The 12,534-nt window shown below is 44.9% G+C and overlaps 1 protein-coding gene across 2 annotated transcripts; it reads right to left on the bottom strand.

Annotated features, from left to right (window-relative positions):
- Positions 1 to 4,390: 4,390 nt before the first annotated feature.
- Positions 4,391 to 11,679, bottom strand: TMEM254 (transmembrane protein 254). 2 transcript variants are annotated; one of them, XM_064464878.1, is made up of 4 exons: positions 11,586 to 11,679; positions 9,631 to 9,734; positions 8,318 to 8,377; positions 4,391 to 5,997 (listed from the first exon to the last, which is right to left on the bottom strand). In XM_064464878.1, exons 1-4 carry the CDS (start codon positions 11,622 to 11,624, stop codon positions 5,877 to 5,879), a joined length of 324 nt encoding a protein of 107 aa, XP_064320948.1. In that variant the 5' UTR covers positions 11,625 to 11,679; the 3' UTR covers positions 4,391 to 5,876. The 2 variants fall into 2 exon arrangements, with proteins under 2 accessions (XP_064320948.1, XP_064320947.1); XM_064464877.1 differs by lacking the exon at positions 11,586 to 11,679 and adding an exon at positions 11,198 to 11,383.
- Between the last annotated feature and the right edge of the window lie 855 nt (positions 11,680 to 12,534).

Here is a 12,534-nt window from a genome sequence, read left to right as displayed (position 1 = left end):
TGGATTAACACCTAAAGCTCTGCCAGTACATGTTTACGTACCATCAGGGGAAGTTCATCTCCCCATGCGGGCGGCGTGTCCGCGCAAGAAGCGCCTTGCCATCTAGCCCACTACTTCTGGAAGACTTAGAAACGCCTGTGCCTCCTGCAGCGGCGCGAACAGCACTTGCAAATGCAGGAAGTGCATTAGACGTGCTATATCAAACTTTGGCTAGATCCAGACCTCGGCATGTGGTTTAGGGATCAAAAAAAAGCAAACTGCAAGACCCTGGGGTTGGGCTGTAATTCCTGCCAGTCATTTATTTGATAGCCTTGATTCTCCCATCGCCACCTTTGCTGTTTGACTGTAAGCAGTCTGCCACATATAGAACATTGAAGTTCGCAGAGTTTCTTTCTGCTACAAACCTTTGCTTTCATGTGTTCCCAGCTTTTTGCTGTTTCCCAGTGGAGGGGGAATCCTGTTGAATGTCATCCCTCCTGAGCTGATGAATTTCACATTGCTCAAAATCACCTTGTTTATTTTAAGTAAAGCTGCAGCAAAAATTAGTGGCTGTGATTAGAGACCCTTTTAAAAAGAAACAAAAACCACATCTTGAATTAACTCAGCAGTGATCCTACATAACACCACCACACAACCTGCCTCCATGAAGGAAGGAAGAGCTGGGCAAGGCCTTAAGGGGCAGAGCCAGATCAGCCACACCTGAGTGTGGCCACAGAAAGGATATGAGGGGCTTGCCCTGGTGGTGAGGGGTTTCAGCTGTGCTGTTGGAAAGCTCTGCGGGACGCAGGTACTCTTACTTGCCTTTTTTTTGGTCCTGTTTTGTTTCTGTTTTTTTACCTGTGAGCTTTTTAATCTTCAGTGCTTCTGAAATTTGTGGAAAAAGATGTTGTTTGTGTGTGGTTTGACTTTTGATAAGAAGTCCAGAGCATCTTTAGGAGGAGATTTTAACTTGCGTGGTTTCTGAACTTGGTAAATTTGTCTCCCTGTGCACCTAATAGGTTTGGCTTTGAGAGAACAGTCTTGAAGAATGCTGATGAATGATACAATGGTATTTCTTAGACCTTTCTTTGTTTCTCTCCCCTTCTTCGTATGTGCTGTGGCTACGTGCGGAGTTGCAGGGGCATCATGAGGTGTAGCACAGCGTGCGGGTTACGGCCTCTCCCCTGAAGAGCAATAGCAAAGGAAAAGTTGAGGGGGTTGTTGTTTCTCTTGCTTTCAACAAACCATGACGATTTCTTGAGCTGTAGGCGCAGGCCTTGCACACAGGCACCCATCTGAACAAGCATGTTGCTGACAAGATAAACTCAATGTACAGGCTGTTGGTCGTATGCCAAAAGTTTTCATGAAGTCCTTAAGTAAGTGGAATCATTAAAATAACTTCTAGAAAAACCTCTGTATTTTGTATGCGGAGATCACCTGCTGGGAGGCAGAGGAATAAAAATGTGCAAGCTTGTAATTAATAAGCAAAAAAGCAAAGGATTTTTTTAAATGTATAGCCTGGTAAATAGTGAAGGGAGACTGACGGCCTCATTAATGAGGGCTTGTATGCAACAGTACCGTAATTAAGAAATGTGAATTCATGTTACCCCCTCTTTATTCAAACATACAGTATACATACAGAAGGAATATATAATTCAGATTCTTTTATTAATGGAAAAGCCACTGCATTAGTTCCTTTTTCCTTTGCAGAGGTCACTTGCAAATCTTCCTCTTCAAGGGCACCTTAAAATCAGCGAGGTAGAAGTTGTTTTCCATAACGTGTTCCTCTAAAATCTACTTTCTTTCTGTGGAAGCCCTGCAGTTTCTGCCTGCCCCTGCCCCAGAGATCGTGCCGGAATGCCCCCAGGCAGCAGACTGTAGGACTTCAAAGACCTGTAGTGGTCAAACTTAGCGCAGGCTGTAGGCTAATGGTCAGCGAGGCCATTCCCCCAGTGCTAAGTGGGCTCGGCTGCTGTTCAGGAGCCCCACTGCCCAGCCCCAGGGCAAATTAAATGTCCCTAATGAACCAACATTCGGGTATTTCCAAAGGTTGGCCCAGTTGACTCCTCTTGCGTTTAGAAAAGTTGTAGGTCAGCAAAAAAGACAGGCAAAGTGAGACAATGTATTGTGATTCTGAAAGGTTTTTAATCCCTCCCTCGCAAAAATGAGCTACAGCCCTTAAGGCTTTAGAAATCGTCCCTGGAAACCGACAGGCGACATCACATTGCCTCTGCTCGGGCTCAGCAAAGTTCCGGAGCTGACGGTGCATTTCCTGACCCAGCCTCTCGCCAACAGAGCTTGATCTGAGCAGTGATTTGCCAAACATGCCAATCCCGATGGCTCGCCTTACTTCGAGCAGTGCCTTACGCTCACCTCCCATGTAGTATGATTTAAAGGTGAAAATGGATCTGGGCAGTGTCTTTGTGTGGTGTTCTGCAACGAAGTTACCAAGCAGTCACAGAGTAGAAGCACTGTTGGAAGTGATGGGGTTATTTGTGACTTGTATGAAATTATTTCTTTTGATCACCAATGCAGGTCAAATAAATAACAACTTCTTTTTGTATATGCCTAGAAAAAAGAGGTGCTGCTGGCTTAAGTGTTCTTGGCGTCTCATTTACATTGTTAGCATAGAGCTTACCCGGTTTTGCACATAGGCTTCCATAGCAAGGGTGTTTTTTCTTATGTTTTCAATTTGAAATGGATGGGTAAACAGTATTTGTATCTCTTCAGCTCAGTCAACAGCCTAGTTGGCAGAAATATCCTGGAAAACCTGTCTCAGTGTCAGCTCAGCTTTCTTGGTGATCTACCTTCTTACTTAGTGGTGTGTTTTAACAGAATGAGCCCTTCTCTAAGTTTCATTGGGTTTTCCTTTTGGTGGGAAGCAATATTTTTGAAACATTTTTTTCTCTAGTGAAGCACTAACGCTTGCAAGTGTTTTCTTTCAGCGGGCCGGGTGGGTTGGGTGTTGATGTGGGAGATGGTCCGACACTCAGCCTAGCCTTTGAGCCGCTCTCGGAACACAAGGATACGCCTCTGTTGCTCTCCCCTTTTGTTGTGGAAAGGGTATTTGGACAGCAGTGGGAAGAATCGCTCTGTGATGAAGAGCAATCCTTTACTGTCACTATTAGGATAGCCTGGAGAAATGCTTACGCCTGGTGCAACCAGCGCTGTTTCCAAAAAGCGTGTTACTGGCCATGAATGAAAGTCTCTTGATGGGCTTAGTGAGTTGTTGACCTGGATTCGTGCTTCTGCGGGCTTTTTTTTTTTTAAACTAATAATTTTGTAAAGAGCTATGGTATGTTTATCTTGCTGCGATGTTAGGGACACTATAAACAAATATTCAGAAATGGTATCTCAATATTATTTTGAATCTTGTCATTCTGCGGGTTTCTTCCTTTTCCTCAAGGCTATTTTGCATGAAAAGCTAGTCAGCATTGCTTACCCTGTGCTTCTCAGGTTTTGAGATGGGGATCTCATGGGCTTCAAAAACACCAGAAAACAGGCATCTACGCTGCTCACAGCTCTGGGGTAACTCTGAAAGTAAATTACTTATTAAAACAAGTGGAAAAACTGAACTGCTGCCATGCAAGGGTAGGGAAGAGAAAGTGTTTGAAGGTAGATGAATGCAACGTAGCTGCACTTCTGAAGATGACAAGCAATGCCCAACAACCTCCGAACAGCAAGCTGCTGGGATCTGTCAAGCGAAAATAAACCACCAACCCCAAAACACAGAAAAATCCCAGAGGCTTTTACCATTGCCTTGCTGAAAAGCAGCCCTCTAGGTTGACCCAAAGAGCAAGCTGTCAGCTCCTCAAAGCTGTGATTTATCCACGGCCATTCCAGGGCCCTCGTGGAAGGGCTGTGATGGGGAGCGGCACAAGCGCTCGGTGTGCAGACTGGCGGTGGGAGGGGAAGCTCGCGTGGTAGTTCTGACTGTATTTACAGCTCCGTTGATGGGAGGGGAGTAGTGGCAAATAAGAACAGGCAAAAAAGCCTATTAAGAAGAAAAAGAAGTCTTTTAGCACCTTTTCCAAGTATTTAACTAGCCTTGGCATTATTGTGACACCTCTTCCTCTGTACAAGCACATTATGAAAACGTTGAACCAAAGTCATTCCTTTGATCCCTTCATATTAAGTGAATGCTCATCAGGCATTCAGTTAGAATTCATCTTGAAACACAAAGTGTTCTACCTATAGATGTTTTAGTGCTACGGAGCATTTTTTTTTCTGTTGTAGAGACAAGTCACATCAATATCTTGCCCTGTGAGGGATCTGTGGGACTTGCTCTGGAAAGCAAACTGCCCGCTGACCCTGTATGTTCCAAGGGCGAACACTGATATCAGTGTAATGATGATGCCTGTGTATTTTGTGTAGATATTTAGTTCCAGGATAAATTACAAAGAAAACAAACTTCTTTTTTGTTTTTTTAAATCTTTATTCCAGGGTCACAGACTAAGATAAAAGGTTACAAGGTAAAACATAGCTCAGGCTCTAGGTGCTCGTGTTGGATTTCTAGCCACTAAACATGAGTTTCCAGTTCTCTAAAGAATGTTAGTGTCAGCACTTGGCCATTAAAAAAAAGAAACCCCACACCCACCATTTCAAATGCTTCAGTTCTCTGTGCTTTTAGTACCCACTGAAAAGAAAACACCTTTATGTACCCGTGCTCGAATAAGACTTCTCCATCAGAAGCATCACAGTCTGTGGGTCCTGCACAAGGCATAAGTATTTTTGTTACTGCCTTGTGCAGCTCTTCGTTACAGGAAGAACAACTTTTTCTTGTCCTTTCTTCCAGAACAGTAGCACCACAGGTGGCATGGTAAAACTTCTCCCCACACCATAGTTACTGTTTTAAATAGTTATTACTTTGAAAAGTGCTAAAACAAGTCAGGCTAAATTCTTGTTCAACTAGTCAAAAGTAAAAGACATACAATAAAAGGCTCATTACACATACAGGAAGTTCTCTGAGGGGTGCTCGAGATGGTCTCTCAACCATAGATGGCAGGATATCAGCATCTGAGAAACAGTGGCGTAGGCTGACTCACTACATCTACTTTCATTCGCAAATACAAAATTTTCAGCTAGGTTTTGGAATGCTAATTGGTGTCTTCATTTCTTGTGTAATAAATTACTTTTCAAAAAAGCTGCCCTCAAAGCTACAGGATTACTAGTTTACACTACTCTAACTCAAAGATTAAAGTCTTCACTCAAAAGATGAGGTCATGCTGCATGAAATTTAAGGCACATCTGTTAAACCAAGTTGAAGTGCTGAATGTATCCAAGCTCATCGCTGCACCTCAACCCGAGCTGAGGCCTGGCCTTTTTAATGTGCCTGCATCCATAGAGTGGTCTGTCCTTTGTGGAAGACAAGAAGTTGATGAAACAAGTACAGAGACCAGGCTCTAACAACAATAACACAGCCAGTAAAACATCCTAGTAGTAAAGAAAATATAGTTAAATATACATCTTATCATAAAACAGGTGCAAGTTGCCTTGTGGCTGTAAATAACTCTCCCTGTTCTAGAAGAAAATTCTTCCACAGGAAAAGGTGATTTATCAACCACTGCTAACAGGTGTCAGGGACTTGTCAATGACGATCAGAGTATACAATCTAGGTGGAAAACTACAGAGGAGCAACTTTCCTTGTCTTGTATAATAAATGGCATTAAACTTTGGCAGTGCCAAGACCGAAGGGCTGAATTTCTACTGAACTACCCACGGAGCCCAGTGAATTCTAATTGTCGTCTTTAGGAAGAGGAGAGTTACTTGGGTAGAAGGGCACTGCATCACATAGCAGGAATGTAATTCAGCTAATTACAGCACCTAGATGTTTAAGTGAGGATATTTTCCAAAAAATGAGGCTGAAGAATGTGAGAAGTGACTTCTTGGATTGTCTTCTAGTACTGCTTCTTGGCTGAAGGTTTGTAAGACACCAGAAGACCAAAGGAAGCGTACCCAAATAAAAGTGTCTGGATGAACCAGTGGAACTGAACCGCCGGGTCAGTGATTCCTTTAGATCTGCAACATTAACAAAAGCAAAAAATGTGTCAAAAAAAATTTCTGGCCTTGCAGACTGTACTGTGATACTTAAAAAGTAAGGTTAGATATTTCTACCCACCCTTGATATGTCAGACTTGATTAGAACACTTGAACTTAGTAGTTTGAAATTAACGATGCTGACACCTAATTCCTGTACTGACTAAAAATACCAGGTTTTGTGACTTTAGTGGATTTTAAGATTTCTACAGAAACTTCTGTGGGAGATTTCATGCATACAATTTCCTCAATAACATAAATTACAATCTCAGTCTCTGCTATTTGAAATGACTGATCCTAGACATTTATGTACAAAGAACCAAGAAATCAGAGTAGCTTAATACTAATCTTAACACACAAGTCTGTATATAACTTCTTGTTGGCTACAGTCACTGAAGGTAGATTATATGCCAGCAGGGCAAAGAGGCTGACAATTACTGTGCAATGCAGGGTGGAGAAGCAATGTCACCTGAATTTGTGCCTAGAAAAATGCAGGTGCAGGGGGCTGACAACACCTGACTTGATTTATGAAGCGGGGACCTTCCTATGTCAGTTAGTTTTAACTTGGCATATGTGAATTCATCTGCGTATTACAGAAGATGTCACTTTTCCCTCCGCTTCATTGTTGAGAAGTACTACTGAATTCTCAGAGAAAAGAATGGGTATAACATGACAGCAAACCCAATGGATTCCACATTTCCAGCAAACAATTATGTCAAGCATTAGCTGTGCTCCAACTCAGTACTTTACAAGGGAGCTCCCTCTGCTGACCTTTGCTAGAACAGTTCATGTCTTAATTGTTCCATAGCCTCTACACATACAAAATAATGGTGTAGTAAGTGTTGCTTTAACACAACATTTCTTAATGCTCATTCTTAAATTTTCTTATCAGCTCTGAAAACCCTTTTTTAAAAAAATCTCAGCTGCAGCGTTTCCAAATGAGTGCAGAAACTGGCAAACTAGGGCTTAAGAAACGTCCCTGCTTATATAAAGCAAGCTTCCTTGAATAGACCATATCCAGAAATAGAAGTCGACAGCCCATGACAGTACTACTGTTGATTAACTAATTTACATCTGCTTCCTCCCTCGTTCTTCCTCATGCCTCCTATGTGATGTTCGTGAGTAGACATCACCTTTACATCAGTAGAAAGTACATGGTGCTTGGTGCTCATAGTAAAGTATAACTGCTTAGTAATCCAGGCAAGTATGCCTGAAGAGACGATGATGGGCAGGAAATCTGTGCTCTCTTTCCTATGGGCTTCAACACTACTCTGTAAAATGTCATTACAATACACCCACTTGGTACATTCACAGGTAATGAAGTTCCTTCGTGCCTAAACATCACCTGAAGTCTATACACCCACCCATCTGCAGAATCTGAGTTAGTGTTACCTTTAAATTATGTAGCTTTAAAACTGGAGCCTGGTAAAAAATTTAGTACTAACTCCCATTCTGAAGGCAGAAAATGCTCATCTATATTCTATTATCTCGAGAACCACCCTAAATAGCTTTCCATGGAACAAAATCCCTTCGCCTCCAAGAGATGGTACCTGAGAAGCCTGTGACAGACAGCTATGAAGTGAACTGGATGAAGTGGAAAACCACCATTTCTACAATAGCAAACAGACTGTTCATCTACTCTGTAGAGCATGAAAACCAGTATCCACGTTCTTCTGAATTATTACAAAGTTTAAATGAACAGAAGGAGGATATTTGGACAGCATACCTTTCCAAATAATTTGTTATCCTAAGACTTAGTAGGCCTTACTTTCATAGTCTGATTAGTCAAAGTATTTTATCTCACAAACCTGCAGACACAAGTAGATCTTAAATAGTCCCAAATGGAAGTGTCCAATTGTATTTTCACAATAAAGATGCAATCATTTATGTAGGTAATTAGCAGTCTCAAAATTCTGATGAGGTAAGATCTGATGAAGTTACAACACCTGAGGTTATCAGGCTATTTCCACACCATCTATTGTTCCCTCTGCTTCCTAAAACGCAATGTTACCCAGGGAGCAGTGAGTTCAGAGGCAGACAGACAAGCTCTGGCAAACTTTGCCGCTGCCGGTTCTGCAAGTTGCCATCCCTTGCTTTTGCCACCCTGTACAACCGTAACCACTGCAGAATCTGCAGTAACCTCTCGTGCAGGACAGCAGACTATCACTGAAGAATTGTATCAGTACCCCCTGAACTAATATTGCTGCTGAGAACCACCAAAATCACTCTGTAGCTTATGTCACTCGTATCAGAAATCCTTTTCAGAGAATCTGTGTTGGGGTGAGGGGAGGGAACAACTTACTGGCATAACTTAACACCGTAGAAGGCTTCTACTACGTGAATCAACCAGGACACCCAGAACCTAAAAAAAACCACAACATGTTTTATTTTGTTGAAAGTAACAGGGAGATGACTGTTGTACCCAAGATGCGTTATACACAGAGTGTAAAACTGGTAGCATAGAAGTGATGCCTCACTTAAACCTAGAAAGGCATGAGGTCTGTTTCTTACCTTGGGGGGGGGGGGTGGGGGGGGGCGGGGAACCAAACCAAACAACTAAACATGCGTAGTGTCAAAAGAAACTGAAGTCCACTGACAAAGTTAGCGGAACTGTAAGTCATGCAGTATGCCTGGACCTGCCATTTCAAGTATCCACAGCACACTTCCAAGACTTCCAGTGTTTAGATTAAGCCAAAAAGGCGAACGCTTAGTGAAAGCAGTACAAGTTAATCTCAGCTAAGCAGGAAAAAAAATCTACCCTTTTACTTACACAAGTATTTTTAGTGGTCCTAATGAGCTACTGAAATTTTTATAATTTAGGTCTATGAAAACAACTGTGTGTATAGATTCAGAATATATATGACTTGTTAGTCAAACTTGGTCTACAAATTTTCATATAGAAGCTTTTTTAAAAAAACTTCCATTGGATATTCAGTTAGGATCAATCTAATACCTTGCTAAAACAAAAGATGCTCTGAGCAAAGATGAAAGCTTATCTTCTGTGTGATGCATGGTAAAATATACAAGAAAGTGTTGCTGTCTTCACAGGAAGTCAGACCTGGTTACAGGGAATTGTTTTCCAGCTCTCTTGTTGACTGAAGTAACAAAAACTAACTCTTGTAACCCAGCAAAACTTGGCGCTGGGCAGTTGGCTCAGCAGGTTACTTCTCACGTGGACAGGATCAGAGTAAGTTAGTAGCAGGGTAGAAAATGTCCTTTAATTGAAGCTGGAAAAAGGCTCCTAAAGAGTGAGCTAGACAACTCGAGTAACAATTTGGCCAAAAGAACCACCTTTAGGAGGTGCTACAAATGGAAGTTTACACACGGACGAAGAACTGCCTCCAAAAGTAGTATCCTAATATTTTTTCTTTCTCACTATAACACCACAGATGCCAAATTCTATGTTGAATTTTTAAACTCTCATACTGGTCTTAGCCTGTCTAGTCTTCAACATACTTATTGCCCCACACCCTTAGCTGTAATGAGCTTGAAAGAAGAGCTCTTTAAATGTAATTAACAACTGGGTTACAGGAAAGCTTGTTAACACAGACTAAGCAGAGGAGTCAGAGGCAGCAGAAGAGATGCAAAATAATTATACAGTCAAATATAACTTACCCATAGCATACCCATTTGTGGTGGTTTTCCACTAAATACTTGAGGAAGCTACCAAATATTCCCAAATAACTATAAGGTATAGTTGAAGGCCAAAGCGTTACCCACTGGAAAAAAATAAAAAATAAAAATTAGTTAACTTACTTCAAGGTAGAATTACTATCAACTTAATCTTCAAATTAGCTTGCTTTTTGCTCTCCTCCCCACCCCCCATGTCTGCCGAACACGGTTTAGGGCTCATCTGTTCATAGTACTTCAACTCTCATTCCATTATCCTTGTCCAAGACCTGTATTCTTCAACAAGACCGCTACCCTTCTAAAGCACACTTATCTGAGAAGATTCAAACCTATGAAATATCTTTTCCTCGACATACAAGATGCCAAGGTGATAAGTTTAAGGTTGCTACCTGTGTACGAAGAGTACATCTGCACATTAAGTGGCATTTAGGTTGTAAGCTCACTACCTGTTACACATGGTAGCAGCAAAAAAAACACTGTCTCTGTCCCGAAGAGGTTAATCTGATGCAACTGACCCGAAGAATTCAAACAATAACTAGACTGAGAGGGAGGAATAACTACTTATCTACAACTAGGGGATCAGTCTTTCTTCTTTTGTATCTTAAAAAAAAGAAAATGACAGATTTTCTTCTATTTTGAACAGGGGACAGAAGATAATTGAGCACAAAGCCCAAGGCTGAAGACGCACACGGCGTTCAGGTGTCTTCCCTGTCACTCTGGTGTCTGCAGTGATTGTCACTGTCTGCCCTGGTTTTAGCAGGCTGTGGAGAAGCAGGGAGTCGGTGAGCAGCAGGGTCCACTGGGGACACAAGGTAAGCACTAAGCTAGGCCAAAGTTCACTCTGGCTTATCTTTCCTCTGGTATCAACGCCACAGTTCGTAACTACATGTAAATTCGGGTATGCCAAGGATGTGGCAAGATGATGGATTTATACCGGCTTAAAGCTCGTTCTGTGCCTTGAAATGGTCCAAAAGCTGTTCTGTGAGCTTGTCTGGCCTGCCTCGCCTGTCGCTTTTTCCGCGGTGGTTCTTACGCACAGAAAATCCATGCAAATAGAAGGAAAAACTACACCACATGGCAGCCAAGGGATCACCTCATAAACTCGATACATATGTCCAAATCGCCATCGATGTTCCCACTCCAGTAATCTGACCTGTCACAGCCGAAGTCCGTTTTTAGAAATTAAGACAACACAGTGACTGAACTAGCCTGTTTTCCAACAACGCTACCAGCTAATACAGCCTGTACCTGAAGCCACCGCTTGTGAATGCGCCACGCTTAGGGATATAACCGACAGCCGTCCCAGAGCGAGTTTTACCGGCGCCCGACGCTCTCAGTCCCGTGAGCGCCGAAGACGCTTCCGCAGGCGACCTGCAACGCAAACCCACCCAAGCCGCAGCACCCGGTTGCTATCACCGCGCCCAGGGACGCCGCACGGCCTCGCTTCGCTCCGGAGTCCAGTTAAAGTATTTTGATTTGTTTTCCTCCGAACCTCCTTCATGGATGCGTTCAGGGGATCCCCCCCGCCCCGCGCCCACCCGCCGCTCCTTACGCCGAGGATGATCATGCCGAAGGTGATGGCGATCATCCAGATGAGCCGGGAGCGCTGGAAGTGGCAGCTGCCATCGCGGAGCCGCTCCGCTCCCGCCCCCGTGCCCGCCGCCGCCATCGCGCCGCTCTGAGGGGCCGCGTCCAGCCGCCGCCGCTAAGGCCGCGCGCGGGGTGGGGCGGGGCCGGCCGTACCACCGCGCTCGGTGGCGGGGGGGTGGCGTGGCCCGGTCCACACCTGAGCGGGGGGTGCCCGCGGGGAAAGGCGGGACGCGGTGCGGCTGGGACAGCCCGGCGGCGGGCGGGGAGTGCGGCGGAGCCTCCCGGGGCCTGCGGGGGGGTGTGGGGGGGGGCGGGTGTCGGAAGCGCTGGGGTGCGCTCCCCACCCTCACCTGGGTGTCATGTACCCACCCCCCGGGTATGGCGGCCATTTGGGGTGGGGGGGAGGTAGCAGCGGCCCGTCCCTTCCCGCCGGCGGAGGGGCCGCGCCGCTCCCCGGGGCGGGATGCAGCCTCCCGGCCGGCGGGGAACCAGGCCCGCACCTCGCACCGAGGGTGCTCTCTGGTGGCGCAGGTGCTGAACAGCCGCAAAAGGAGGGGAAATAAGGCGGAAAGGCGTGCGGCGAGGGGCGCCGCCGGCCCCGGGGGGCGCAAAGGGCTGCCTCTGCGACAGGCGCGCCCCGTGTCGCCGACACAGCCCGCCCGGGGGCTGCAAATCAGCGCTGCTTCTCGCCACCGGGCTAAAGCAAACAGCTAGCGACAGTTCTGGCGCTGAGCACTTCGGTGCTTGGGAGGACGGGGAATCCAGAGGGCCGGGGAGCCCTGGGAAGGCGTCCGGCAGGGCTCAGCTAGGCTGGGCAAGCCCAGGCTTAGGCGCATCGTGCCCTTGGGTGACCCTCAACTTAAGGCAGAGCTGAAAGAGGCGCTAGAAGGGTCTAAGTTAATTTCTCCTGGGTTTATAGACTAAAATAATAGAATCATTAAGGTTGGAAAAGATCTCTAGGATCATCAAGTCCAACCATATGAGATTTAACTGGTTATAAAACACGTTGAGATCGGTGCTGTATATTAAATAAATTACTTAAGCTATTCCTGGTAGAAAATACATGTAAATATGCACATACATAATGCTATATGATCTACCAATATATGAGAGACACTCCTAGAATACTACATACTGCCTTCCGTTTTGAAAACTATACAGCGTATTAAAACATATTCAATCCAGCATTTTCCACTCTGTGGCATTTTGGGACTTGGGGGTCTGTGCTGAGCCTGTCCAGAGAAGTCCCTAGGCCCTTGGGAAAGGCGCCCACGGACAGAAATGCTGGCGGGGGCGGGA

This window comes from Phalacrocorax carbo, chromosome 13 (assembly GCF_963921805.1).
Source record: "Phalacrocorax carbo chromosome 13, bPhaCar2.1, whole genome shotgun sequence".
NCBI classification, from domain to species: domain Eukaryota; kingdom Metazoa; phylum Chordata; class Aves; order Suliformes; family Phalacrocoracidae; genus Phalacrocorax; species Phalacrocorax carbo.
Note: the sequence above shows the minus strand (reverse complement) of the source record. Positions and strands in the feature narration are given on the sequence as shown.